The sequence below is a fragment of the Tauraco erythrolophus genome, chromosome 10 (genome assembly GCF_009769465.1).
Source record: "Tauraco erythrolophus isolate bTauEry1 chromosome 10, bTauEry1.pri, whole genome shotgun sequence".
Taxonomy (NCBI): domain Eukaryota; kingdom Metazoa; phylum Chordata; class Aves; order Musophagiformes; family Musophagidae; genus Tauraco; species Tauraco erythrolophus.
The window spans coordinates 4,530,833-4,555,884 of record NC_141474.1 but is presented as its reverse complement, the minus strand read 5'-3'; the positions used below and the strand labels follow the sequence as shown (position 1 = coordinate 4,555,884).

General features: G+C 42.6%; 1 protein-coding gene across 2 annotated transcripts in view; it reads left to right on the top strand.

Annotated features, from left to right (window-relative positions):
• COP1 (COP1 E3 ubiquitin ligase) overlaps positions 1–25,052 on the top strand; it is a 131,286-nt gene that overhangs the window by 49,133 nt on the left and 57,101 nt on the right. For both annotated transcript variants that reach the window (XM_086617108.1, XM_086617107.1), the window contains exons 12-15: positions 5,543–5,686; positions 14,017–14,125; positions 15,898–15,979; positions 22,973–23,089. In XM_086617108.1, the coding sequence (XP_086473234.1) occupies positions 5,543–5,686; positions 14,017–14,125; positions 15,898–15,979; positions 22,973–23,089 (452 nt within the window). The remainder of the gene's footprint in view (positions 1–5,542; positions 5,687–14,016; positions 14,126–15,897; positions 15,980–22,972; positions 23,090–25,052) is intronic.

The window sequence follows — 25,052 nt, the reverse complement described above, 5'->3', positions numbered from 1 at the left end:
TAAATTTCTGACCTTTGACTTTAGTGCCTCAAAACGGGCACTGCAAAGAGACAACTAGGCTATAAGATGGTGGGACTTGGGATTGTTAGAAGTGACAGGATATCCCTTGGAGGCCAGGGAGTGGAAGCAAGGAGTGAGAAAGACTTTGAGGAAACGTAAGTGAAGAGCAAAAGCAGCTGGTTTCTCTCCTTCCTACCACCAATTAAGTCCCCCAAAACAGAGAGCAATATATCTGTGTTGCAATTAAATATGGGGCCACAGCATGATAGGAGGACAGAAATAGAAACAGCACTGTATTAATGAAAGGGTTTGGTATATCCAGGGAGAAATATATATATATAGTCCCATGAGATGGACTGAGTCATCTAATCTGTGGAAATGGCAACTCCTGCAGTCACAGATCTCGTTACCAAGTCAGGACTGAGGAGTTTATGATGATAGTAGCAGTTGTAGAGTGTGTGTATGGAAAGGGGAGAGGAGCAGGTGGCTGCAGACCTTTAATTGTAACTGGTGATGCAGTTAAAGGCAAATGCAGTTAGAGGTGACCCTCTGCACCACCTCCTTGTTGGAAGGACTAGATATAGCACATAACTGTTTCTTATGGAAACTGGCTGGACTGGGTGCCTCTCCGGTCTGACGTCCCAGAGCTTTTCCAACTGCAATTTCTGGGGCAGCTCATGCTACTTGGGGCTGGTTTGAAGGGCACCTAGCCCCCCATGCTGTCCCTGCAGAAGACCACAGAGCATGCCAGCCTGGTCACTGCCTGTAGAGTTGTCTACTTGCAGCCTCCCAGCATCCGCAGTCGTTACACGGAAGACACTAAAGAGTATATCTGTATTTATTTCTGCTAATATCTGATATGGACTGGTTGTTCATGGTCATCAGGCTTACTCTGCCACCATCATGTCTTGCAGGAGTAAGTACCTGGAGAGTGTGTGTGGTTTTTCAAGTGTGACTGAGAGAGAAGAAACCCTCATTTGTCCCAAATCAGAGTGTCTCCTAATTCTAGTGTGGAGTGGCTTGTTGAACACCAGTTGTGCTGCTGCCTTGTTCAGAACCCTTATGGTAAGGCAGCTGCTGCATTCCTTTAATCAATTTAGTTGCCCATCTGTATGTGTTCTCCAACTCCAGTGCTTCCTCTAGGGATGTGGAGAACAACTGCACGTGCCATCAGGACACGAGTGTAGCAAGGCTTTACGCAGTGGCAGAACTGGTAAATAATCATGCTTTACTCTTTCCCCACTGGTCTACCCTCAACACCAAGCCAAGCTTCCAGACATATTTCAGAAGCAATTTATTTCGTAATTCCATTTGTTAGCTACGAGTGCTCTCCAAGGTTGTAGATTTTAGCATTAAAATAAAGCAGTTGATTTATAATATCACAGATTGAGAATGAAGATACAAAGCAGAGAAACCAGAACCCTTGAGAATGTGTTTACTTTCTAGCAGCGCTTGGTGGTATTTCCATAGGACACTGGTCATTAACTTCTTACGAAAAAGAAAACAATCACTAGGGTACTGGAGGTGTCTCTCTTCTATTTTCCTTGGAACAAAACAATTGATTCCTTTCAATCTAATTTTTGTAGGTAAATTCTGTTGCATGTTTATGAATCTTTTTCAAATATCCAGGAGATTTTCTGTCTCTAAAAGAGTCCTTATAAAAATTCAGCTAGTCTCTGTTGGTAAGAAGTGTGGACTTTAAAAGTAAGTTAATTGTTTCCAATATGTACGTTTTTGAGGAGCAAGGAACACCGCTAGTCCAAAAGGGAACTTCCCTGGATGTTTAAATGATATAAAATATGATTTATCTCCAGTACTTCCTTAAAAAATAATACAAAAACGAAGCTTGAACTGATCTATCTCTAGAGGAGGTCATTGCTTCAAGCTAGGTCTGAGGGAGGTTTACAACACACACAGTTGGTGATCCATCTGCCCTCTGAGATGAAGATGCTCGTTGTCAGTCCCGTGTTAAGTCTACTTAAAATAGTGCTACCAAAACACGTTGCTCCTATTTTAGCAGGATGTGAAGAGCCATTGCAGACACGTTTCACAAGTTGCTTTGGCTTGCTGATGGAAGTGGATATTGTCTAGCTGGTTTATCTCTTGACTCAATAGCCTTTTAGACAAAAAGAATAAACTATTTGCTATTACTCTATTACACGTTATCATTGTGCTAACGATTAATTCACTTTCACTGTAGAAATGCATCACCTGCAAACCAAAATGTCATCTTTCTTCAGAGCTAGTGCTGTTGTGTCTTTTGACAAATAAAATACAACTAAGTTCTCTTGCAAATTTTCATACAAATAAGCTCTTTCTTATGCACAAGCTTACGTGGAAAATAAGCCTTGCTTAATACTAAGAGTATTTAGAAGGCTTGAAGGAAAAAAGCATGAAAATAACTGTTGCTATGCAAGTGGGCTGTTTGTCCTAATCCTCATTAATCCAGGGGAGACAGAGTTTTGCCATTAGAGCTTTGCCATTATTAGGAATAGTTTTATGTGGTAAATAATCCACATGATTAGCTACTTAGGTTTTAGCAGGCTATTTACAAAGAAAACCGTCAACCATCTGACTGGTAGAAAGTGAGAGGACCAGGACCATGCTTAGATGATGGAGACCAAGGTGCAAGTGTGCATTAGTCTTGTGTTGGGTTTGCCTGCCTCTCTTGCAGCTAACAAACCTCCATACAGGTGGTGGTTTATTTCTGCATCTGTTTTCTCCCTGCAGTGTCTTTTGCTGTTTGAAGGTCACAGGTCTGGCAATCAAATCATTGGTTGATGCTTTTTATTAATTTTTTTAATGGTGTGTTAACTTTTGTAGACATCTTGAAATACTCATTTGTTATGTCTACAGCATGTTTCTATTTAAAAAAAAAATAAATAATTGAATTAATGCTAGAGTAGCAAACCCACCCCAGGTGAGAGAGGTTCTATTCTTTTCTAATAACTTGGCTTTTTACCAGACATTGTAATGTATTTTTTTCTTCAGCAGCAGAAGGCTAAGGGTATAAATTGAAACCAAGTAGATGAATCGCTGCCATCAGTTTACCTGAATCCACAGGGCACTGAGCAGGAGCTAAGACAGCCATTCAATTAAGATTGCAGTACAAGTAAATCCATTGTGTTGTTATAGATTATAAAATTCTTCCATCGAATGAGGTGAGCTGACAAGACAGTCCTGAACGGTGCTTTCATCCTGGTTTTATAAAAAGTGATTAGACTGGGGTAGATCTGGAGTGAGGGAGAGCAGTCTGGCTGCTTAGCTGACTCCTTCCCCTCTCCTATTTTTATTTGAATAGATGGGTGCTTGCTTCCTTTATTCTGAAGCCGTAAGCACGTTCTTTTCTTTGCCTTTTTAGGGGCTTGCGATTTTGCAGGCTTGACCCGACTAGCTCGTTTCTCCTCTAGCAAGCAAGTGATGGTGAGTGGGCCCATCTCCTGCCACTGCTTCGGAGAAGTTTAGGCTCCTGAGTTGAAAGGCCAAGCTACAAGCTGTTTCACTGAATTATTTTATACTGTCAGACTGCGTATCAACAATCCTTCCTCTCCGTCGTTTAAAAATAACTTGATGGTACCTCCTTTGCAAGGACTTGAAAACTCTGGCATTTAAATTTATCTTCCCTTGAAAGCATTGCAGTGCCTTCAACTTCTCAGCTATGTTGAGGGGTAGAAAACTCTAGCTGTTGTAGCTATGGGGGCAGCCTGAAGAGCCCTCTCTTCTTGCAATTGATTTAATGCTTTCTAATTGTAGAAAGGTACCTTAAATACTCCTGCTGTCAGGATTCTTCAAGCTATACGAATGTGAAACCTGATTAGTGTAAACTTGGTTTTCCCTGCTGCCATTCAGAACTTGCTGCCTAGTTCACAAATGCTGTGGCTTTTTTAAAAAAAAAAAAGTATGATAGAGACAGCAGAGATTGAAATGAATTACTGAGTGAATCATAGAATGGTTTGGGTTGGAAGGGACCTTCAAGACCATCTAGTTCCAACCCCTGCCATGGGCAGGGACACCTTTCCCTACACCAGGTTGCCCAAAGCCTCATCCAACCTGGCCTTGAACACTTCCAGGGATGGGGCAGCCACAACTTCTGTGGGCAACTTGTTGCAGTGCCTCACTACCCTGAGACTGAAGAATTTCTTCCTTAGATCGAATCTAAATTTGCCCTCTTTCAATTTAAAGTCATTACCGCTTGTCCTATCACTACACACCCTTGTCCAAAGCCCCTCTCCAGCTTTCTTGTAGCCCCTTTAGGTACTGGAAGGCTGCTAGAAGGTCTCCCCGGAGCCTTCTCTTCTCCAGACTGAACAGCCCCAACTCTCTCAGCCTGTCTTCATAGGAGAGGTGCTCCAGCCCTTGGTTTCTCTTGGTGGCCTCCTCTGGACCTGCTGCAGCAGGTCCATGTCCTTATATTGGGGGCCCCAAAAGAGAACTCTCCAAGTAGTAGATTGCTTGCTTTGTGAAGGGATTTGAGGAGAACTGATTACTGATCATACCAACCTGGAGACTTGGGACAAATGCTACCCCCAAGCCCTTTCTGGGAGGAATATCAAACTTTGTCTTGCTGATGCTCCTGAGAGGGGAGTGTGTACGTGTCCACCTGCCCTGCCTGCGGCAACATGGGCTGCGGGCAGGGAGGAGCTCCTTCTAGGAAGCAGCTTTGCCTCCTGTTGTCTAGCAGATTTCTCTCGAGCCCTTCCAAGCTGCGAAGGTAGCAGTGACATTAGCTGTTTATAACCTGCTGCCTGCCTTCCTCCCAGATGTATTTCGTGTGCAACCTCAGGCTTTTCTCATTTGCAGCTTAACTTTGTTATAAGGTGACTGCTTTTACTTCCAACACCATTGATATCTATTACAAACTTACCCTGCGGTTCAAGAAAGAAGGTGCTTCGTTTTCTACAAGCAACCCTGAGTGGAAGTCAGAGCGTGCATGGTTTTTTGCAGTACTGAATATAGATGTTTCAACCCTCTGTTGTTACTCAAGGAATTTAGAAGGGCTTTTTTTTTCCCCCACAAATACTGGTTTGCTCTGCATTAACACTTAGAGTTCACCAAGCTGCTGTATATAGGAGCTAAGGGATGTGGCAATGCAACAGAGAAATCAGTGGGCAATCATCCCGTAGCACGTTGTTCACAGAGCTTACGGTTGAATGTTAAGCACATTTCCAGGGTGAGCCGTTGGCTTTGACGTTGGGTACCGCACAATGTAGATGATGTAACTGAACTGGAAAACCTCTGGAGCATCTGAACAGAGGTCCTGCCTGTGGGAGGGAGATTGTGCTACCATGAAAAGTCTGTTTCAGTAAATGGGAGGTGTTGGGTGTGTTTGGAGAGGACTGGAAAATGGTGCCTGAGAGCAAGAATGACACGTTGTGTTGGTGTGTGTGCCAGAGCTGGCCGAAGTGCTCTGAACCGGGTATTTGCTAACTGCAAGTTGTGGTGCTCAGCTCTGCCATACCGAGGTGTCTGGGTGGTAAAATACTCCTCTGGTAAGTACATATGTTGTGTTACACGGTTCTCAACCTGTGCTTTTGTTCTTCAGTATTGAGTTTGACCGAGACTGTGACTACTTCGCCATTGCTGGGGTGACAAAGAAGATTAAAGTCTACGAGTATGGTACAGTCATTCAGGACGCGGTGGATATTCACTACCCTGAGAATGAAATGACCTGTAATTCCAAAATCAGGTAGGTGTTGACTTTGTGTTTAACTCAGAGGGCCTTTTCCATTTGCTTGTTTATGTTCAGTGGCTGTTTTACTTTCTTTATTTGTTCTGGGAATGGGAGGGGAAAAGAGGAAAGCAGGAAAGCAGGAGACGATGGAGAACTTGCTTTTTGAACTCTGGGTGGGATTGGGTGCCACAAGCACTGTGATGTATGTATGCTGGGCTCCTCCAAGGTAATAGCCGGCCCACGTATCTGGAGGAGAAAGGCACATAGGGTAGTGAACTGCTGTGTTCCTTGCAAATGCTGTTGGATACCTACTCAGTTAAAAGGAGAGTAAAAGTGGAGTAGTGAATGTGCTCCAGGTCAAGTCTTTGCTTGTCTCAAGGTAACTTCTGTGCCCAGTTCTTCATAATAGCCACCGATTCCTTCATGCTCCCTTCTCTTCATCAACTAGATGCTTTCCATTCTGCTGAGAGACTACTAGTCCTCAGGAATTGTGCCTCATTTGCACCTTCTGTCCAGGAATTTGTCTGCCTGAAGTACTGTTCTTCTGGGCCTCATAATATCAAGCTCCTGGGAAAAGAACTTGCTTGGTTTTTTGCTTCTGTGCCTCTCGTTACTGTCAACCTATTTTTTTATCTTTTTAGATGACTTAAACCAAAGAAATATAGACTATTATGTCAGAACTTCACTTGAAAGAATCCAACTAATATAACTTTAAAATCCTAATTCAAAAATTCTGTTAAAGCTCAACAGTAAATAATACTGACAATCAAAACAATTCAGTATTATAATACAAGTCTCCAGCATCTCTGTTGAGCTCATGTCTTTTTATTTGGTACTCTACATTTTAAAAACAGTAAAGCACCCACAAAAGTGCAAGTAATAAATTTATGTAACAGTTTGGTGTCCACAAAAAACAATGTTGTGCAACAAGAATAATAATGTTTGCAAGCCTACTTTATGGGGTAAAAGTCATGCTTAGTTCTGTAGTTGACATGTTTTTTCAGATCAGTCACTCGTTTATCACTAGTGCTGATTATTCTTGGGAGTTGTGTAACACTGGTTTATGAAGGAAAGGATGTAAATGCATCTGACCCTGGGACTGGCTTTCAAGACAGGTGTAAACAAGTCCGAGAGGGATTTGTATTGATAAGCCATGCTGATTGTGGAGCTTGGATTTTGCTGGACCTGGGAAATGTTCAGCGTTTTTGATTGAGTCGTAGCAGAGTTCACGCTGTTCAGCTTGATTATTCTGGAGAGAAGAGCAGAATAATAGGAGAACCATCCTTTTGCCTTAATTAGAAGAGGAAAAGCAATGTGTTTGGTATTCCTTGGTCTGTCTGAGACGACTTCCAGACTTGCTACTTCAAATTTGACAGGGATCTACCCCGAGGATCTTGCCAGGCAGTAGATAGTTGCATGTTCTCCTTTCTCCGGCAGCTGCTGGTGAGGAGAGCCACGTTAGCACCTTCAGTGATGTAACTCCTGTCAGCTTTGTACTCCAGACAACACACTGTTTGCACTCAAGATTTCTTCTCTTTCTCAAATTTCATGCATATAAACATTTATATATATATATATATAATGATGCTAAATGTATTGTCCTCTGACACTCCATGCCTCAGCAGATGTGGACCTTCTTTCACTTCCTTACCCTAGTTTCTCTCATTCCTCCGAAGAAATGCATATCGGTTTTTTTTCCCATTGGCACCTCCATGTTATATCAGCCTTCCTTCGGCATGTGGGTGTTTTTGGTTTTGACAGATGCAGTCAGGTTGTCAGTCAAGTGCATCCTGGCTAGATCCATTAGCTGTGCTGCGCGTCACTGGTGCTGGGGCTCACTGGCGTAGTGTCGAGCGGCGTAATAACTTGCTATTCTGAAGTGGTGTAGCTTGAGGGAGAAGTTATATATGAAGGCTGTAATTTCATTAGGGAATATTGCAGCATGCTGAAAACGTGCCTCTATTATAATAGAAAAATCTAAACGAGTGGAGCCTGCTTTTTGTAAAAAGCTTTGGCTTAAAGCTGTTCATCTTAATTTGAATGAAGGTGCAGTTTTTTCCAGAGCCTTGTTCTGTCTGCTAGTGGCCTTTCTGATATGGAAGACGGGCATTTTTCTGCTGTGGCACACGGGTGGTACCTCTCTTCCCCGCAGAGATGCGGGCAGACGGGATGCGGCGGCGTGTCTCGTGTGCCGAGTTTGGCGAGTGACGCTGGCACGGCTCGGAATGTCTCTTCTGTCCTCGCGCTGTCTGTCCCTTTGGCTTTCCGAACGTGCCTTGTGGGAAGCTTACCCTAAATTGATCCTGCTTAACCTTGTTTGGAGTGATGGTGCTGGAGCATAAATCGTTAGTGGTTATGTTGGTGACTCAGCTTTTGGAGGAGCAGCAGCTCTAACAGGCTTTTCTAAAAGCAGACAGGTGACAGCGTTTGCGAGGACTTGTCTGGCCAAGAGCAAGTCTGCTGGCCTGGAGCAGCTGCAGGAAGGGAAGCCCTTGCCCGGGACGGGGCTGGCATCAGCCCAGCCTGGCTCTGCCACGTGCCAGCTGGGCACCCGCTGAAAGGCTGAGCTTCGGTGCCAGCAGTAATTGATTGTAGGCTTTGCTGGAGCAGAGCCCTGGTACCAGCTGTAGCTGAATCTTTCTTCCTCTTTTCCAACCCCCTTTTTTTACACCCACCTGCTTCTTAAATACATGCTTTTTTTCATCATCTACTGAGCTTTCTCATCCCTATTTTTAAGAACAGGGAGGAAGTCAGTGTGTCGGGTTTCTGGTAAATGTGCATCGCGTCCCCCGGGAACGGCAGCGGCATAAGCTTCCAGGAAAAACACAAGATGACACATTAAATCCTCATAAAAATCCCATTTACAGATTCATAGCTTCGGTACAAGAAACAAATCCTGGCATTGTGTAGTAGCTATAAACAGCACCCTGTGAGCTAATTATGACTTGCTGTGTCCCTCGCTATGGCAGACAATAATCTGCGGCTCCCCCCGCGCAGAAGGAGGTGGGAAAGGACGAGAAGAGGATGAACGGCTCGCGGCGAAGCCACAGCTCTGCTCTGATTTATTCAAGAGGCAGCTTTGTTGTTTTGCCATAGGTTACAGGGGGAGAAAAATAAGGAGATCCAGAGTTCAGGTAGAAGAAATTGGCTTTAGACCTCGTTAATCTACAGCAGGTGATGTGCAAGTGTGGTTAGGTAAACACGCTTTGGAAATCCGTGTTTAGTATTCTGCGTGCTCACCGCTGTGTGTTTGCAGCATCTGTACTTAGGTGATAGATGTTACCACGAACCTCCAAAATCAGCTGCATCTGTTTAGTCAACCTGCAGTAAAAGCCAAGCATCAGTAGGGTTTTTTTTCTTTAGGAGGCTGCTGTATTTTATTGTTTTCATTTTTCGGTGTCAATAAATCAAACGTGCGATTGCTCTATCCTAATAGCAGTTCATGGACATATTGCTGTCAGTTTTTAAAATGGCAGTCAGTTCTCGCTATTAAGTTTAAATTAAGCAAAAACTTGCCGTATGGTGTTTTTCATCTTCAGAGCCTTTGCTATTTGGAGAGGTATGAGCTCTCTTTATGCTGAAAAACCTCATGACTGGTTGTGTTGGATGCCTGTATTTCCAATGCAGAAAATGTTTGACACTAAACAAGTTCTAAAGAAATATACCTTCAACTTTCATGAATTCCAGTGTTTTGGAGCAACTACTTCACTTTGCAATAAGATGAAGTTTTTGTTTAGAAGTATTTGTCTCTTAACCCTACTAGAGGGTTTCTTTGGATTGATTAGAAAATTGTTTTTTTTTAAAAAAACACATTCATAATGGCAATGTAATCCTGTATGTCTCTGAAGTGTTTGGTTGGTGGTGTCATTTACATGGATGTTCCTTGCAGGAATAGATCACTCCCTTAAAAATGTTTCAGTCCTAGAACTACTGGGCGTTGGTTGACTCATGGTAATAGACTGGATCCGAAGCACTTGGCACTCAGAAGCAGGTCAGGCCATGGCAGTTTGTGCCTTATTAAGAGCTTTAACTGGGTTTAACTCTCAGTGCCAAAGGGGTGGTTGACACCGGGTAACTTGATCATGGATTTGAGACATTTCAGCCATAAAAACACTGGCTCATGAAAGAAACATCAGTGTGACTGACAATGCTAACTGAGCTGGCCCACTTGTGTCTTCAAATAAAATGAAGGATGCACATAAATCTTTACAGGGTCAGGATTTCCGTGTGTCCAGCTCAGATGCTGAGGTTAGGGGAGAGCATTTCAGAGCTTGGCAATTAGCTTTCAACTAGAGTTCCTTCAAGCTAATCTCCTGGGAAGGAAAGCTATCACAACTTATGGCGGTATAAACCTCTGGGGTGTAACTATCGCCCTGTTTCTGGATTAAAGAACAAAGCAAAAACTGGAAAAATACAGCTACTAGTAAAAATACAGCTACCAGTAAAAATACAACTTCTTTAATCCAGTGCTGAATTATGCTGAATTATCTCAGCCTTAGGTGGCTATTTTTTATATTGTATCTCATAGCCTCCACGTTTCAGTTTCTTGTGACTGCAGGCTATCTAAAGGTTGTCTACAAAAGGTTATTTTTATGTACTTTTTGAGATTTCCATGCTTAACCTCTTTGAGGACTGTGTAAGCTGCATTTCTGGTCCATCTCACCTTTACCTTTTCCTTTTCCCTTCTCCAGCTTGCCCCCCCATGTATTTTTGAGTTAGTTACCCATGATAACATCTCAAGGGAACCCAAAAAAGTAGATGGTTTTGAAGTTTCAACAAAACTACCTGTGTTGGACATGGAAGATCAGTGGTTCCCTTGATGGCACTGTGGCAGTAGCTTCTCAACCCTTTGTAGGTCCCAGGGAAGCCTCAAGGAAAAGAAACACCGTAATGTCCCAGCTCCAGGACAGCCTTCTTTCAGGCCTATGTTATTGCAGGTACCAGAGAATACAACCAAAAGACAGTCAGTCCTTGGTAAAAAGCATCCTTTACCTGGAGAGGGAGGTCCCCTCCACCTGATCCAACCTTGAATTGTGCTCTACAAAGGTCACTTTTGAGGATTTAGGTTCTAAAGAAGCTCAAGTATTGCAATGGCAAGGAGAAGACTCTAGTTTCAGACTTTGTAAAGAGATTTGAACAGCGATGAGGGGAGAATTAAGGCAGAGAGCTGGAACACAAAGTTGGTTTTGTCTTATTATGATCCTTTAATCATATTCCTTAAAAATGAAAGATTTATGGTGTGTGTGACTTAAAAGGTGTTAATTGAACCACTTAATGGCTGCAAATCCCTAAACATTTTTCACCTGTCAGTTCCTGTTTTCCCTTCTTAGTCTATCTGCAAATGCTTTCCAAGTGAGTGTTAACCCCTTGTTAACACCATCAGACTTCAGCAGGACAGAATGCTTAGCTTGATCTTTGGTATGCCAGACATAACGGACATGCTTTTGAGCGCAGAAATCCTTAATTTCTCTCCATCTGTACTGATTGATCCGATTAAAATATTACCTCTACCTATAAACCTGATATTAATTGTATCTTTAGATCTATCGCATCTCAACCAGCATTGTTAAACTCTGTCCTTTATGGTCTTTCTGCCTACTCAGTAATTCCTAATTTTCATCGTCTGGAGTGGTTTCTTTTTTAACAAGACACATTTACGTGATTATCCTCTTCCTAGTTCAGCTTGCAATGCCCAGCTCTCTTCTGCGGGTCAGATGTGGATCTCATGCTCCCCTAGCACAGAGCCTCCACCCTTTAACCAGCCAGGGTGGCACTAGCATGTCTGCCTTGCTTTAGGACCCTCTCCACCTGCTGATGCTGCCCAAAGTACTCTCAAAGCCATCCAGATAGAAGACTGCCTTCTCTCAGATTTGACCCAGGACTGTATTCTTCCTGCTTTTGTGTGATGGCTAAACTTAGATTTCTTTTTTTTTTACTTAAGCTGCTTGGAGCCCTGACTTGCATGGAGATAAGATGGCGGGGGAACGGGTTTGAACCGATACATGTCTAGTGGGGTGTCTGTCCCCCTGCCATTAGTTGGAGCCCAGAGCCTCGCTGTGTTGTAGCTCCAGGGCTCTGAACTGCTTTTGCTTCATCAGTGACTGACTGCTCTGCCTGGAAGCAAGACTCCAGATGTCAGACATGGTTATCTCTGGACTGCTCCAACCTTCACCTCGGTCCTTGGTGGGCAGTGCCTGCCAGCTTCATTTGGTCCTCAGGGAGCCACTTAAGCCTCTCTGAATGAGGCTTCTAGTAAATCATAGGCTGTCAAGACCCGCTTTTCTGCGGGCACCTAAATGTAGAAGAGCTGGTGTAATGATAGCTCCTTGATGATACACGTGTGGGCAGTCCTTGTACCTACAAGGGCTGAGGACACTAACGTTTTCTAATTAATGACATATCGTGGAAGAGATGAAATCAGGGAAAGCATTACCTGAGCTGTATCGCGTCAACCATCCTCTTAGCAGCTGGTGGTTAAAGATCATGACTTATATTGGGGAAATAAAACTATTAAAGTTTCTGAATGCAAAGTTTTAAAACCAAGGGATGCTTTTATATGAAGGAAATGTGCAAGCGTGTGAACAGACTATAGGTAAAGGTAATGTTTGACAGGTTGAAAACAGCATCGTCAATGTCCTTATTCTGTACTGACCATTCTAAAGAAAGCTCCCCGTGATCCACTGAAAGAAAATGTCCTGAAGTTTTTCTCCAAGCATCATGCAGTGGTACAAGAGGCTTGCAGAAGGATGCTGCTATTGGATGACTTTCTCCTTTCTGTACATGACGGATTAACTTGTGCAGATGGAGGAAGTAAAGAGCTGGGAAGTCTTTTGGATCACTTGGTGAAGTTTCCTGCTGATGCAAGCACTGATAGTGCATTGTTCCTTTCATGCATTTCTTCAAATTCCTCTTAAAAAACCAGTTGAATTTCTTGCCTCCCATTATTTGGCTGTTCCAGAACCTCACATGAACTTGTTGGTTCCACGTAGCTAAATAGTGGTGAGCTATGATTAGCAGTCAGTGTGCGTAGCCCCTCTGTTATAAAACTCACACCCCAGTAAATCAAATTTGACCATACTCAGGAGCAGAACACCAGTGCTGCTTTAACAGTGTTTATATATTTTAACTAGGTTACAAAAAGGAAAAGGATTTTTCCCCTTCTGTGTGTATATGTTGTATTCCTAAGGAAAACAGGCTGCATGTGTATAGTGGAGCCAAGAATTTGCCAAGGTATAATACTCCTGGACCAGTATTTGTGTATCTACATCATGTTTCAGTGTGTAGTTGCAGTGCTCAAAGCGGTACTAAAAAGTTACAGAATCATGGACTTCTGGTTTATATTGTTGGTGAAAACTTGGCCCCAAGGCTGCCATAATCTAGTTAACTGTGTCGGAGCTGTTTGATCACCTGCACAAATTGGATCTGTCAGTTCAGTTTCTGCCATGTACATCACAGTTGATACCAACTGGCATCCTTCTGTGCCAGATGGTCCCAAAATTGGTGAACGAGTATTACAAATTTCCTTACCTCTGTCACATTTTTGGGGGGAGTCAGAGTGGAGGCATAGTGCCAGAACGCTACGAATGTGACTTGGCAGTGTCACTGCTCTTGTTTTGTCTGCTGATGGTTAGAGTTGGTCGGTGGAGTTGTCGTTTAGTTTTGCATGGCTGCTTAATTCAGTTTGAAATATGAGCCCATGAGATATATATTGCAGTTCTCCATCAGAAATATCTAAACTGCCCGTAGCAAACAAACTGCTGTTTCCTCCTGGATGGAAGTGGAGGGATCTTTCCTTGTTTACAGAAAGCTGGAAGTAGTTTCTTGGAAGTAAAACTTTCATTAGTACGTAGTACAGGTATAGAACATGGCATAGGTGCCGGGGAGAGGTTGATTTACCATCCATGCAGCTATGTGGTTTGCATATATAGCTTCTGTTAAGTAAGCAGATATCTTTACGGTAATGATAATAGTAGTAGCTGTTGGCAAGAGGCCAAGAAGTCAAACCCTGAGCTCTCTGTGAGAGTTTGTGTGGAATTCAAATAGTAAAACAACTGCAGTGTTAGAGAGGAATACATTTATTAAAAAAAAAAATCCCAAACCCTTCATATTGAGGGGGGCAATGTCACTTAAGTCAATAAAGCTTTTCTTTTAGTTTGTGGAGGAAGGTTTGTTGTATTTCTGGTGGGTTTTGGTTTTCTCCTTTCCTGAGTGTTTCAGTGGGGTGGCTTGATCAAGTGCTGCGTGCTGTGCAAAGACTCTAATTGCCTGATGCATGGTGAGAGTGATTTTTGTGTTGTAAGGTGTGATTTAATGTCAGACTGACCACGGCTCTTTTTCTTTTTAAGCTGTATCAGCTGGAGTAGTTACCACAAGAACCTGCTAGCCAGCAGCGACTATGAAGGCACCGTCATCCTTTGGGATGGATTCACGGGACAAAGATCCAAGGTCTACCAGGTAACACGCAATCAGGGAGCAACACTTTCCCACACCACAGACTGTGTCCAGGAATCAGTATTCAGCCTGAGGTTCTGCTTCTAGTCCAGCAATAGGCTTTTACGTTCTGCAGGGTGAAACGAATGTTCTTCCTGTTTGGTAAATGTGTCTTATCTGCATAGCTTTATTGAGCTGTAGTCCTCTGAGGGAGGCAGCTATATTTTCTTGTCACGGTCACGAGGCAGTTGACGTTTTCTTACTGCTGCTTTTGGGCTAGGGAATCTGCACGGGGAAAAAAGGAGTTTCTGGAAGCTGATTGTCTCGCCTTTCTTTAGAAACCTCAGTCTCTCCATAACTGTTCCGCTTCAGTCTTTGTCAAAAGCCTTTTATAAAAGCCTGCAGCGACTGCTGCAGGTGCTTGTAAAGCAGAAAAGGAAAACTCAGCCTTAAGTGACGAGGCTGGAGAACAGAGCAGTAGGCAGAACCCTTCCTGGTACAGTCCCGTGCTCGGCACAGCAGTGTACGTACACGAGTAGGCTGAGCTCAGCAGCAAGACCAGTTTCAGGAGAACTTCTTGGCATTTTTGTCTTGACATTGTTTTTCTATATAATGGATTCCAAGAGGCTTGTGATGAGAGCACGCAGGTTGGAAGAGAAGATGGTCCGTTTGGGGAGAGGCTGGAAGTGCTGCAGGCTGTTGTGTCAGTAGCATATAGTGCATTGGAACCAGTCAGTGATAACAAATGAGCTGCAGACTGGCCTTCAGTTCCCTCTTCTTGACCGTTCAGCATAAGTTTACATTCCTATTTAAGCCTCTGTTTCCTTTTTTCATTATATTTTGGCTGTTTTATAATGATTGTTTTCACTAATTCTTCTCATATCTCAATTAAAAAAAAATTACACTGGACAAAATAAATCTTGTCTGTTTTCCTCTCAAATAGGTTTTGCATTTCTTTATGAGGCTGAATAATGAACCTAGAGAGGACCAGCTGTTGCTTATGTTAAAACAAACTCATTTTGCTTCCTATCAGATTACTTGAATTTTTTATTTGGGTTTGCGTAGAGGCGTACATACTGACATCTGCTTCGCATGTATTAGAAATTCTTTAGTGACTTTGTCCTGGCAAGCGTTTCGTGTAGTCTTGCTTTGCATGAAGGCTTTAAACAAAGGGTTTGACTGAATTTCAGGTTTCATTCAATGCACTGCTTTGCTTGCATGTGGGATGTGCCAGCATAGCAAATACAGCTTTTCCGTGTTTCGGGGAAGAGCGTGCAGCCTTGTAAGACTATTTGAGCGGAAAAACACAGGCTTAGACACCAGAAGTTTTGTTTAATAACTCATTAGGAAGGTGAGGATTTCCTAGACTTTGAGAGAGGAGGTGTTTGAAATGGCTTTGAACAGGCGTCTAATCAGGATTGGGAGATAAAACTGTGATCTGCTATAATAAGAAGCAGCACACAGTCAAAGCAGCCAGTTAAACTGTGCTGCAAAAACAAGTCTTTAATGTATATTTCCTGAAATAATAACTTTTTTCAAGTTAAAAAAAAAATCAGTTTTCGGTTTTAAAATCACCATTCTACTGTTTTCCGCTTTCACGGCATGTCTGGCATGCTGCAAGCATTGGTCTGACTGGGAGAAAAGATGTTTTTTGAGAAACTGCTAAATACAGTAAGCTTCTCTGTCCAGGGCTCTCTTGACAATTTATACCAAACAGCATGTGTGGTTTTTTCTTCTACTACTTTGTCAGATTACAGCTCACTACCTTGCAATATTTTTCTTGTTTCTCTTAACAGGAGCACGAGAAGAGGTGCTGGAGTGTTGACTTTAACTTGATGGACCCAAAGCTATTGGCTTCAGGCTCTGATGATGCCAAAGGTATTACTCTTTTTCAGTTTCTGTGCAGAAGGCTTACGCTTTTTGTATTCCCTTTGAGGAACAAAAATATGATATTTCGAGTAGCTGATTCCTCAACTGCCTTTAATATTGTAGTTGAAGTGTAATGTGTAAAGATATTACTGAACTGTTCGGATCTTAGAGGAGGAGAGGCTTTGTCTGGATTAAGATTTCTTGGTGCAATGTTCATGTTTTTCAGGTAATATGCTCTCTAGCTAGCATTTTCCAGGACACTAAACAAAGCAAAATGTGTTTTAATGTTAGTTAAACTTGGTGAGTTGAAGCCTGGGGACCTTTCAAAAGAACAGCATGTATTTATATTTCAAAAAAGAGGCTGTCGGTGAAAAAGCAGAAGTTAAAAAAAATACCTGCCGCTGTTTTACCTGTAGCTCTGAATGTTAAAGACTGCACAACAAGAAGCTTCCCACTTTCACGATGTGCAGTGTGTTTCTCGGAGCTTAAGAGTGGGATGATGGACTGAATGGGAGTGCTGGGAGCAACTCCCAGCTCTCTCACTCTGGGGTTCATTTGATGAAGGGCTTTTGAAAAGAACCTGTAAGACAAGCCCTTTCCCAACATACTGGTAGAAAAATGTTCCTCTTCTAAGAAGAAATAGGAAACTTCTAAAGAAAAGGATAGCGCTGAGCGATACATAGTATTCTTCATCCCTAATGAGCAAGATTTTATCTGTAACATGCCTACAATATCAAATTAGAGTTATTAGCCAGCAAGAGCTTTAGAGTTCCTTTCATATTCAGTGGGGGTCAAACCTCCTAGATGGACTGATACAGCTCTGGACAGAGCTCTTCATGATTTGCTTTGAAATGATAAATTAATTTTTCATGAACATTAAACCTTGCAAGTTGCTCCCCTCCCTCTAAAATGACTTTTAAATTCTGTTTCAAAGAAAGCTGTATTAGTGTTCCTCAATTGCATTTGGCAGTCTTACTGTAGCCAGTAATTCCATTTAAAAAATGCAGCTTTAATGATCATTTTATATTTAAGGTGGGTTTTAAATGTTCTTTTGATACACTTCCCTCCTCTTTTTTGGTGGAAGTCAGGAGTGTTTTCTGCCTGTTTAAATGCAGCAGGAGTGAACGTTCACCTTGTAAATTATCAACATCTTCATGGTGTTGCTCCCCACTCATGCTCTGCATTTGAAAAAGCTTATCTGGCAGGTAGACATGCATTTATTAGCATGTGAACAAGTTGCCTGGTTTTTGCAAAGCCAGCTGCAAGCAGAGCTCCTGTCTCTGGTTTTAACAGTTTCTAAAAGCGTAGTGTTTACTTAGAAATTATTGTAATAAAGTTGGCAGATCTACCTAACTTGCATTTCAATTCATAAAGGTCTTTTGAAGATGTGTTGGGGTTTCGGTGAATAAAACTGAGCAGGAACGTTTTATCCTTTACTTCTACCATGGTTTGCCTGTGATTTGCATATGTAACAAGCCCATTAGAGGCAAACGGAGTCCTGTGTGGAAGTGTTCGAAATCAGCACAGATTTTAGAAGTCTTTAAGATACAGAGAGCGATAGTAGCAAATGTCCAAATTGATGTTATAGTGTTCACCTTCTGCTTCAGTGATCACACTGAAAGAGTTAAATGTGAGGAAAAGGTAACACTTATGATGAATTGTCTTAACTCAAACCTGCCTAACTTAAATTTTTGTCTTTCTGCTTGTCATGTTCAGGGGCGTTTGGTTGAGTTCTGGCCAGCTTTGGGTACGTGTAATAAGCGTTTGGGCAGGTACAGCATCTGGTGGGAAACCCAAGTTCTGCCTACCCTTCTTGTCCTCTTTTGCTTCTCTGCTTGTGTGAGGCCACACTGGGCTTTCTAACAAGAAATCTCAGTGCTGAGGGTGGTGAGGCACTGGAACAGGTTGCCCAGAGAAGCTGTGGCTGCCCCATCCCTGGAAGTGTTCAAGGCCAGGTTGGATGAGGCTTTGGGCAACCTGGTGTAATGGAGGGTGTCCCTGCCTGTGGCAGGGGGGTTGGAACGAGATGGTCTTTGAGGTCCCTTCCAACCCAAACCATTCTATGATTCTATGATAGACATTACTGTGACCAGAGCAATCGGAGCTAATTTCACCACAGTTCCCCGGAAAGCGCGAGTATAACCTTTTCCTGTCAAAGTGATCAAGACAAGTCAGCAAAAAAGTGACAGCTTTGCCAGTTCTTCTGTGTATCTGCCTGTCTCTGCTCGGTCTTTTTGAGTTGGAAGCTAATTTTTAAAGCACTTGGTATGCTGGAAAGGAGCTTCTGGATGAAAAATCCTATCATCAGTGCTTCACAGCTGTCTCTGCCAGGGCTCAGGCACAGCAAAGGGGGTGCTAACGAATGGAGTGCTATTAGGGATAAAATCATTCGGATATAATTCAAAATAGCATCCTGGGGCCTCAGGTCCTGCGTTGTCCTTGTTGTTAGATGAAGATTATCCAGGATGCGTGTTTGTGGAAGATTTTTCTACTTTAATAGCAGATAATGAAAGCATAAAAGCATTATTGTATTTGAAGTTACTACCGTGTGTATGAAAGCCTCATTTTTATTGACAGTTGTCATGCCCTTCTCTTATACAGGGGCAAAGGTAGTTGTGTGTGTCTGTAGGGACCCGATGGCGTACACCAACTGGACAGCAGTGAGCAAAATTAAAGTGTTTACTTGTGCTTCGGCAGCTTGGGGGAACGGCACAGCCTTCATTTCAATTCCTTTATACATGTAATAATGGCAGGAGCTGTGATTCTCATGTAAGTAGGAAAGGATGAATTTCTGCTATTGGAGGAGAAAAGATTATTGAATTTCATGAAGGCAAAAAGATGCCATCGAAGTGCTGGGGTACTGCCGGAGCTGGTGCACTTAGCTAATGACTTAGAGCTGCTTCTGAACCCAAGATCCCTGTCTGTTCTGGATTAGGAGTGTAGTTTAATGACCATGGTAAAGTTAGCAGATGGGATGGCAAGATGTTTTATGATGCTGTGTGGGTAGAAATTGTCCTGACTGGGGTAGAGACCTGTTTTGGAGTGATCAAGCATTTGTTCTCTGCTTTGGGGTTGTTTTTGAAGCTCTCTGAAGCTCGAGGAGATACAAGCAGTACTGACAAATTCAACTGAAGAACCATGGTTTTATGTCCTTTCTGTAAGCTGTAGTCCCTTCACTATTCCTGGCTCAAAATGGAGAGGTGGAGCAGAACAGGAGCACCTCAGAGCTCTGAGCTGTAGCAAGAGGTTACTTTTCATTGTATCGTGGCAAGGAGGAATGCAAGCATCTGTTTCGTGACATCTAAGGAAAGTAGTTTCCATGCTGCCTCGGTAAATGAGACCATTGGTACCAGTCCTACAGCTCTTTTTTTCTCTAGTGCCCCTGAATTCAGAGGGACAACGCAGATTTGCAGAGTTGGCTTCGTAAAAAAGAAGCGTGGCCTTCTAGAGAGGGAACTAGCTTGAGAACTGCAAGTCAGAGTTTGCTCCTGGGCTTTCTTGAGGACTTCCAGAGGATTGTTTGGGGCTTTGTTTTCAGTGATGCTTCTGCTAAGTTTAACTGGAAGTATAGGTGTTTATTGCTCTTAAAATATCAGGTTGAACTTTCAGTTTGCTCATTTTCCTGGCTAAAAGAAGTTCAATAATCTCCTGGAGATTTGTGGAGTTGTTGCACTCAATTGGGAATACCTTGAAAGGTCAAGAATATGTTGGTTGTTAAAATGCCAACCAAAATAGCTGTCCGGCTGTGACTTATGCAAGGAGGAGTACCCTATGGTCATTGCCTGCTGACAGTCATCAGCTTACATCATCCTCCTGACCCACACAAGGCAGTGGATCAAAAATTTTGCTTAGCAGGAGAATTAAGCAACTTCCTGCTTTCCTAGGAATTCCTTAAATCTGTATGAACAAATTTTCTGGTAGCAATATCCTATTCCTGATTTATGTTTTTTTGGGGGTAATGGCAGCCTCTCCATCACACGAGCAGATAAGAGTTGCAAGAATGACAGGCTGGATGAAATATTCTTGCTATCAGTGTACCAGCCGTGTACATCGACCCCTTCAGCTGTTGCAACACAGGCTTCTACCTCTTTTAGATGGTGTTTGGATGCAGCTCTGGTGTGTAGAAAATTAATTTATAAACTGACATGCACCAGGACAGGTGTAAAGCTCCAATCAACTAAAAACTATCTTGAAAAGACCTAAACATTTGAAACAGAAAAAGCTGTTCTGGAGGCATCTTCTTACTTGTTTGGTGAGGAGTAGACATTTGGCTGCATAGATGTCTCTCAGCAGCTGCAAAATTAGAAAACATATGCTTTGAGAACGTATGTTTTAGAAATAGTCCGTCTCAGATAGCTGCGTGTCTCATTGACGCAATTCGAGGTGTTATCAAGACATCTGTACGTTGTATAATTACTGCCTCGACCTCAGCAAAATTGCTGAAAGCTACAGCAAATAAACTCTACCCTTATGAATTATGCTTTATTAACCTGTCAGTTCTTTTTAAAAAATAATGGGCAGTTCTAGGTAAAACTTGACACGTTTCATTACGTGTTGTTATATGTCGCATATATCCTTTTTATGGCACTGACTAAGATATAATTGGAGCCCAGCGTATCCCGCAGCAGTTAGATCACAGAAATTGCAGACTCTAATCTGTGTCTGTCAGTTGTAACAAATATTATGATGGCTTTGAATGTGCAGGTTGACTCTTCACCAGATTAAATGGCTCAGCTTATGACCTGAAAACTTGAATGAAAAAAGGAGCCGAGTTGAAACCAAGCCCTCAATTAGCTTTTCCTTCAAAACTGAGACCAGATGGCCATTCATTTATTTGAGGTGGTGTCAAGGAGAGACTTGGCTGCTTTGGATGCAACATTAAATATTGATACCTGGGTGGAAGACTTCAAGACAAGCCTGTGTGGTTTTAGTACTAGATTTAGGCAGAACATCACTCTGAACTGGGACATCATGTAACCTCCTTGCACTCCTCAAGTTGAAGCAATGTTGTCTGCCAACAGTCTTGTAATTGTGGTATTAATTTGCTTCCTATACCATCTCATCCATAAACTTTGTCTTCTACTGCTACTGCAACTTAAACTATACATCTCCTGGAGTCTGTTCATTAAAGCAAAATGCTCATGTTCTATTGTTTTGCGAAATTGGCTTTCCTGGCTCTGTTCCCCTCCCCACCCCTAAGTGCAAAACACGGTGGAGGAGGTACATCATCCAGTCTTGTTTGGGAGAAGAGAGCACCTTAAGCCATGCTTGCAAAGCTGTTGGTTTTGTTTAGAAGTGTAGCTCGATGCTTAGGATGAATATTACAGCTCTGGTAAATGAGAATGGATTTATTTCTGAAAACCAACAACAAGGTGGGTGCTGTTTTCATTGAATTTTGCATAATGCGTATATGCAAATACCCATATGCATCAGTGTTTGTATTTCTGGTGTATGTGTTGTGCTGCTTTATCACGCTTCCAGGCAGCTGTCAGATACCCACACAGTGCTGTATTTAAAAGGATTCCTTAGTGAGCTCCAAGCAGTCATGTATTTCCTTCATCCTTGAAGCAGTTCTGCTAGGTATGGTCAAAAATAGTGCAGTCTTGTTGCTTTTCATTGCTTGCTGTGCTATTAAAAAGTGGGTGCACTAGAAGGAACCTGCCAGCATTCCTCCTTTTTCTTAACCATCTAAAACGTCCTTGAGTAATCCACGTGGAAGCCTTGCTGCTTCTTTGAAGCTCCTGGGAAAGGCTGACCAAGAGGTGACACAGAGGGGTCCTCAGAGGGTGGGAAGACACACCATAAGACCACTGACCTCATTTATGGACCACAGCGGGTAACAAGATTCCTGTTCTTTAGCCATTTTTGTTCACTTCACCTCCAAAGTGAGCTTTCTATAAGAAGGCAGTAGGGGACCCCTTGGCCACACATCTGAAGAAGCCTGGGCAGCTCGTGGCAGCTGCGTAGGGGATTAAGCCTTCATGTAGCTCCTGTGTGTTCAAATGTTGACTTCACCTCACTCTCCTTCCTGCCTCAGCACGCTGATCATGGTACTTGAGTACAACACAACCCACTCTTCAAGAAAAGGAGGAAGGGAGAACATTGAAGTCTTAGATAAGCCTTCCTTGTAGGCATCAACGGGGCTTTATGCCAAGGTGCTGCCTCTTCCACCTGGACTGAGAGCAAAGTGTTTCATCTGTAGCTTTTAATAGTAAGGTTGGCTACATGGGGAGCACCTGGCACTCTTTAGCTTTAGAGTTAAATGGTACTTGAAGTGTTTGCAGAGAGAGGGGAAGGCTGTGTTTTGAAAAGCCACTGGTGTTTTCTGTTGACTGTCCTGTGAAGCCCTGAAGAGAGTACTCAGGGGGAAGAACTCATTCTGTACCACGCAGCTTAATCAATGTGCACACAGTAGTCTTGTAGAACAGTAGAGTTCCTTGTACCAAGGAAATATATAATTATAGGAAGCCAGCATACTGATTTCTTCCCTGTGTGTGCCAGTTTCTCAAGAATAAAACAAGTTGTTCTCCCTCGCTGTGCTCAAGCATACAATTAGGTATATTTATTCTTTGCAAAGCAGTTCTGCCGTGGAGCATGGAGTTTTCGCATCCCAGCTAAGGAACAAGGAATAAAAAGGATGCAAGCCTTCCTGCTCTTGGCTGTATGAATCTGTGGTCTGGTAGCCTTAAATGCTGAGATTCGAATGAGTGGTTAGTCACCTGCTCTGATGTTCTCAGCTGTGTGGGATGTGGACTTTCAGCATCTCCTGTGTGTATGGAGGTGAGCAGAACATTTACGGTGCGCACTGGGGAATGTTCTCAAGCTTACTAGCCATCAGCAGCAACTGACCCTTTATAATCACTAACATCTTGGCAACTGAGGCTTTTCGGAATCTTATTTATGAAATAACTAGATTTTATGCCTTTCAGACAATGTCGATTTTTTTTGTTGTTGTTGTTCTTGTTTTTTTGTTTACTCATTTCTCTTTTTCTGTTTCTCTAGTGAAGCTGTGGTCTACCAACTTGGACAACTCAGTAGCAAGCATCGAGGCCAAGGCTAATGTGTGTTGTGTCAAATTCAGCCCCTCTTCTAGGTATCACCTAGCTTTTGGCTGTGCAGGTAGGTAAAAGGGGTTTTGGACAGAGATACTGTTTCTTCCTTCCTTTGTTTATTATTTCCCGCCCCCAAAGATGTGGTTGGCTGCTGTGCCCAGGACTGAAGTGTCTTTGCAGTTAAAGTGCCTCTGAGTAAGACTTTTCAAGTGTGTGGTCACCCGGAAGACACGTGGTACCTGAGTGTCAACTTCATCCTGCAAGCCTGGCTTTTTAATTTGGGTGCCTCTATCAGAGAGAAAAGCTCACGAAAGCACGTCGCCTCGTGTTTATTGAGATCACCAAGGCAACCAGGCAAAGCTCAGCTTTGAGACTCATGTAGGCAAGTTAATGTGTCGGGACGGCGATAGTTGTTCTTTCTGATTTGTAGCGTTGCTCTATAAATACTACGAAGTCATACTGGGAATTTTAACTGGTTTTACCTGAGGTGTGCTGAAAAACAGTGGCTGTGCGTGTTTCCCATAGCTGCAACAATCCCCGTGGGTGGGCTTGTGTTTTCCTAGGTTGGGCAAAGCATCGCTGTTAATGTTTGGTTTGGGGTTTTTTTTGAAGTAGTCAGTGGGGAAGGCACGATGAGCCTTTTATTCACTTAGATTAAAGAGTTCTTGGTGATAATACAAAGATTTGGGAGCAGAGCGGGTATCGCTTGGGGAGAAAACCGTATCATGCTACACATGCAGCAACTGAAACTCGGAGGTACCTATAAATGTTTAACCAACTCTGCATTTTCTTTCTCCTCGGGGAGTTTTAATGCACTTGTAACTAGATGTTCTGATGACATTTGCTATCTCTGGACTTTAGGAGACACGTTGATCATTCTTGCAACCGCTGGTTTGCTGTCTCGTTTAGGTGTTCCTGTTTCCAGGCTGGTTCTACTGAGATTGTGACTCTTAAGAGGAAAAAATAAATTTGCATTTTGATACACTGCGAAAAATGAATTCAAGTTGGAGTGTAAAATATTGACTTGCTTGACAGGCATCTTGCTGAAGTTCAGTGAGTTACATACAAGAATAGAATTGAATTACAATACCTACCAGCAGCATTTGAATGAAAAGGGCTATCTGGGAAAGGCTCTAGGGAAAGATGAGAGCACCAGCTCCAAATGGATCAGCTACTGATTAAAATAGATATGTAAAAGCACCTTGAAAACAGAATTCTTCCTGATAAATCAGTAACTGGGATTCCTTTCCACCAGAAGGAGGTGGTATAAGGCACAGGTGAATCTCTGAAGGCTTTTGGTGCTGTAGGTAGGGCACGTGGGATGGAAGCAGAAAGGAATGTCTTTGTGCTGACACAATGATGGGCTTGTCTTGGACAAGTGTGTTTGGGAAAGAAGCATTAGCAAGCACATTAGCGAGGAGTTCTGTGGAGTTTTTAAATGACTACACGTGCTTTTTTTGTGATTTAGAGAATGCTGGGGGGTAAAATGGTATTTGTGCTAGGGAAGGAGGCGTAGGAGGGAGACAAGCTGAAATTTTAAAAGTGTTTACATCTGCTTAATGCTTGGTAATTGAGTCTCTAAATAAAAATTAAAATGGATGTTTAACTATGATTGCTGAAACAATTACATGGAGTAATTGAACTGATGGGAATGACTTTGCACAAAGGAATTCTAATTGATCTTTCAGCCATAAATACATGTGAAAAAAAGGGCATCTGAAATTAAAAGAAATACTAGGATCTTGAAAGATGTTGTTCCTGAACTCCTAAAAAAAAAAAAATCAGAGCAAAGAACTGAGTTAGTGTCTACTTTCGTGCCCCATATAGTCAAACAGTCCCGATTTATGTGTTATGATGGAGGCAAAGGCTTTTCTCCTCCATCAGTTTCAGCTGTTCTTGCTTCCTAACTTCATTTAGTCTGTGGAAAAAGTAATCTAACTTGTAAATAGTGTGATTTGTCACATGGGCTATAAAATTAATAAAGGATGAGTCAAAGCTTGTTTCCTTGTAGTAGCAAAAAAAACCAGGTG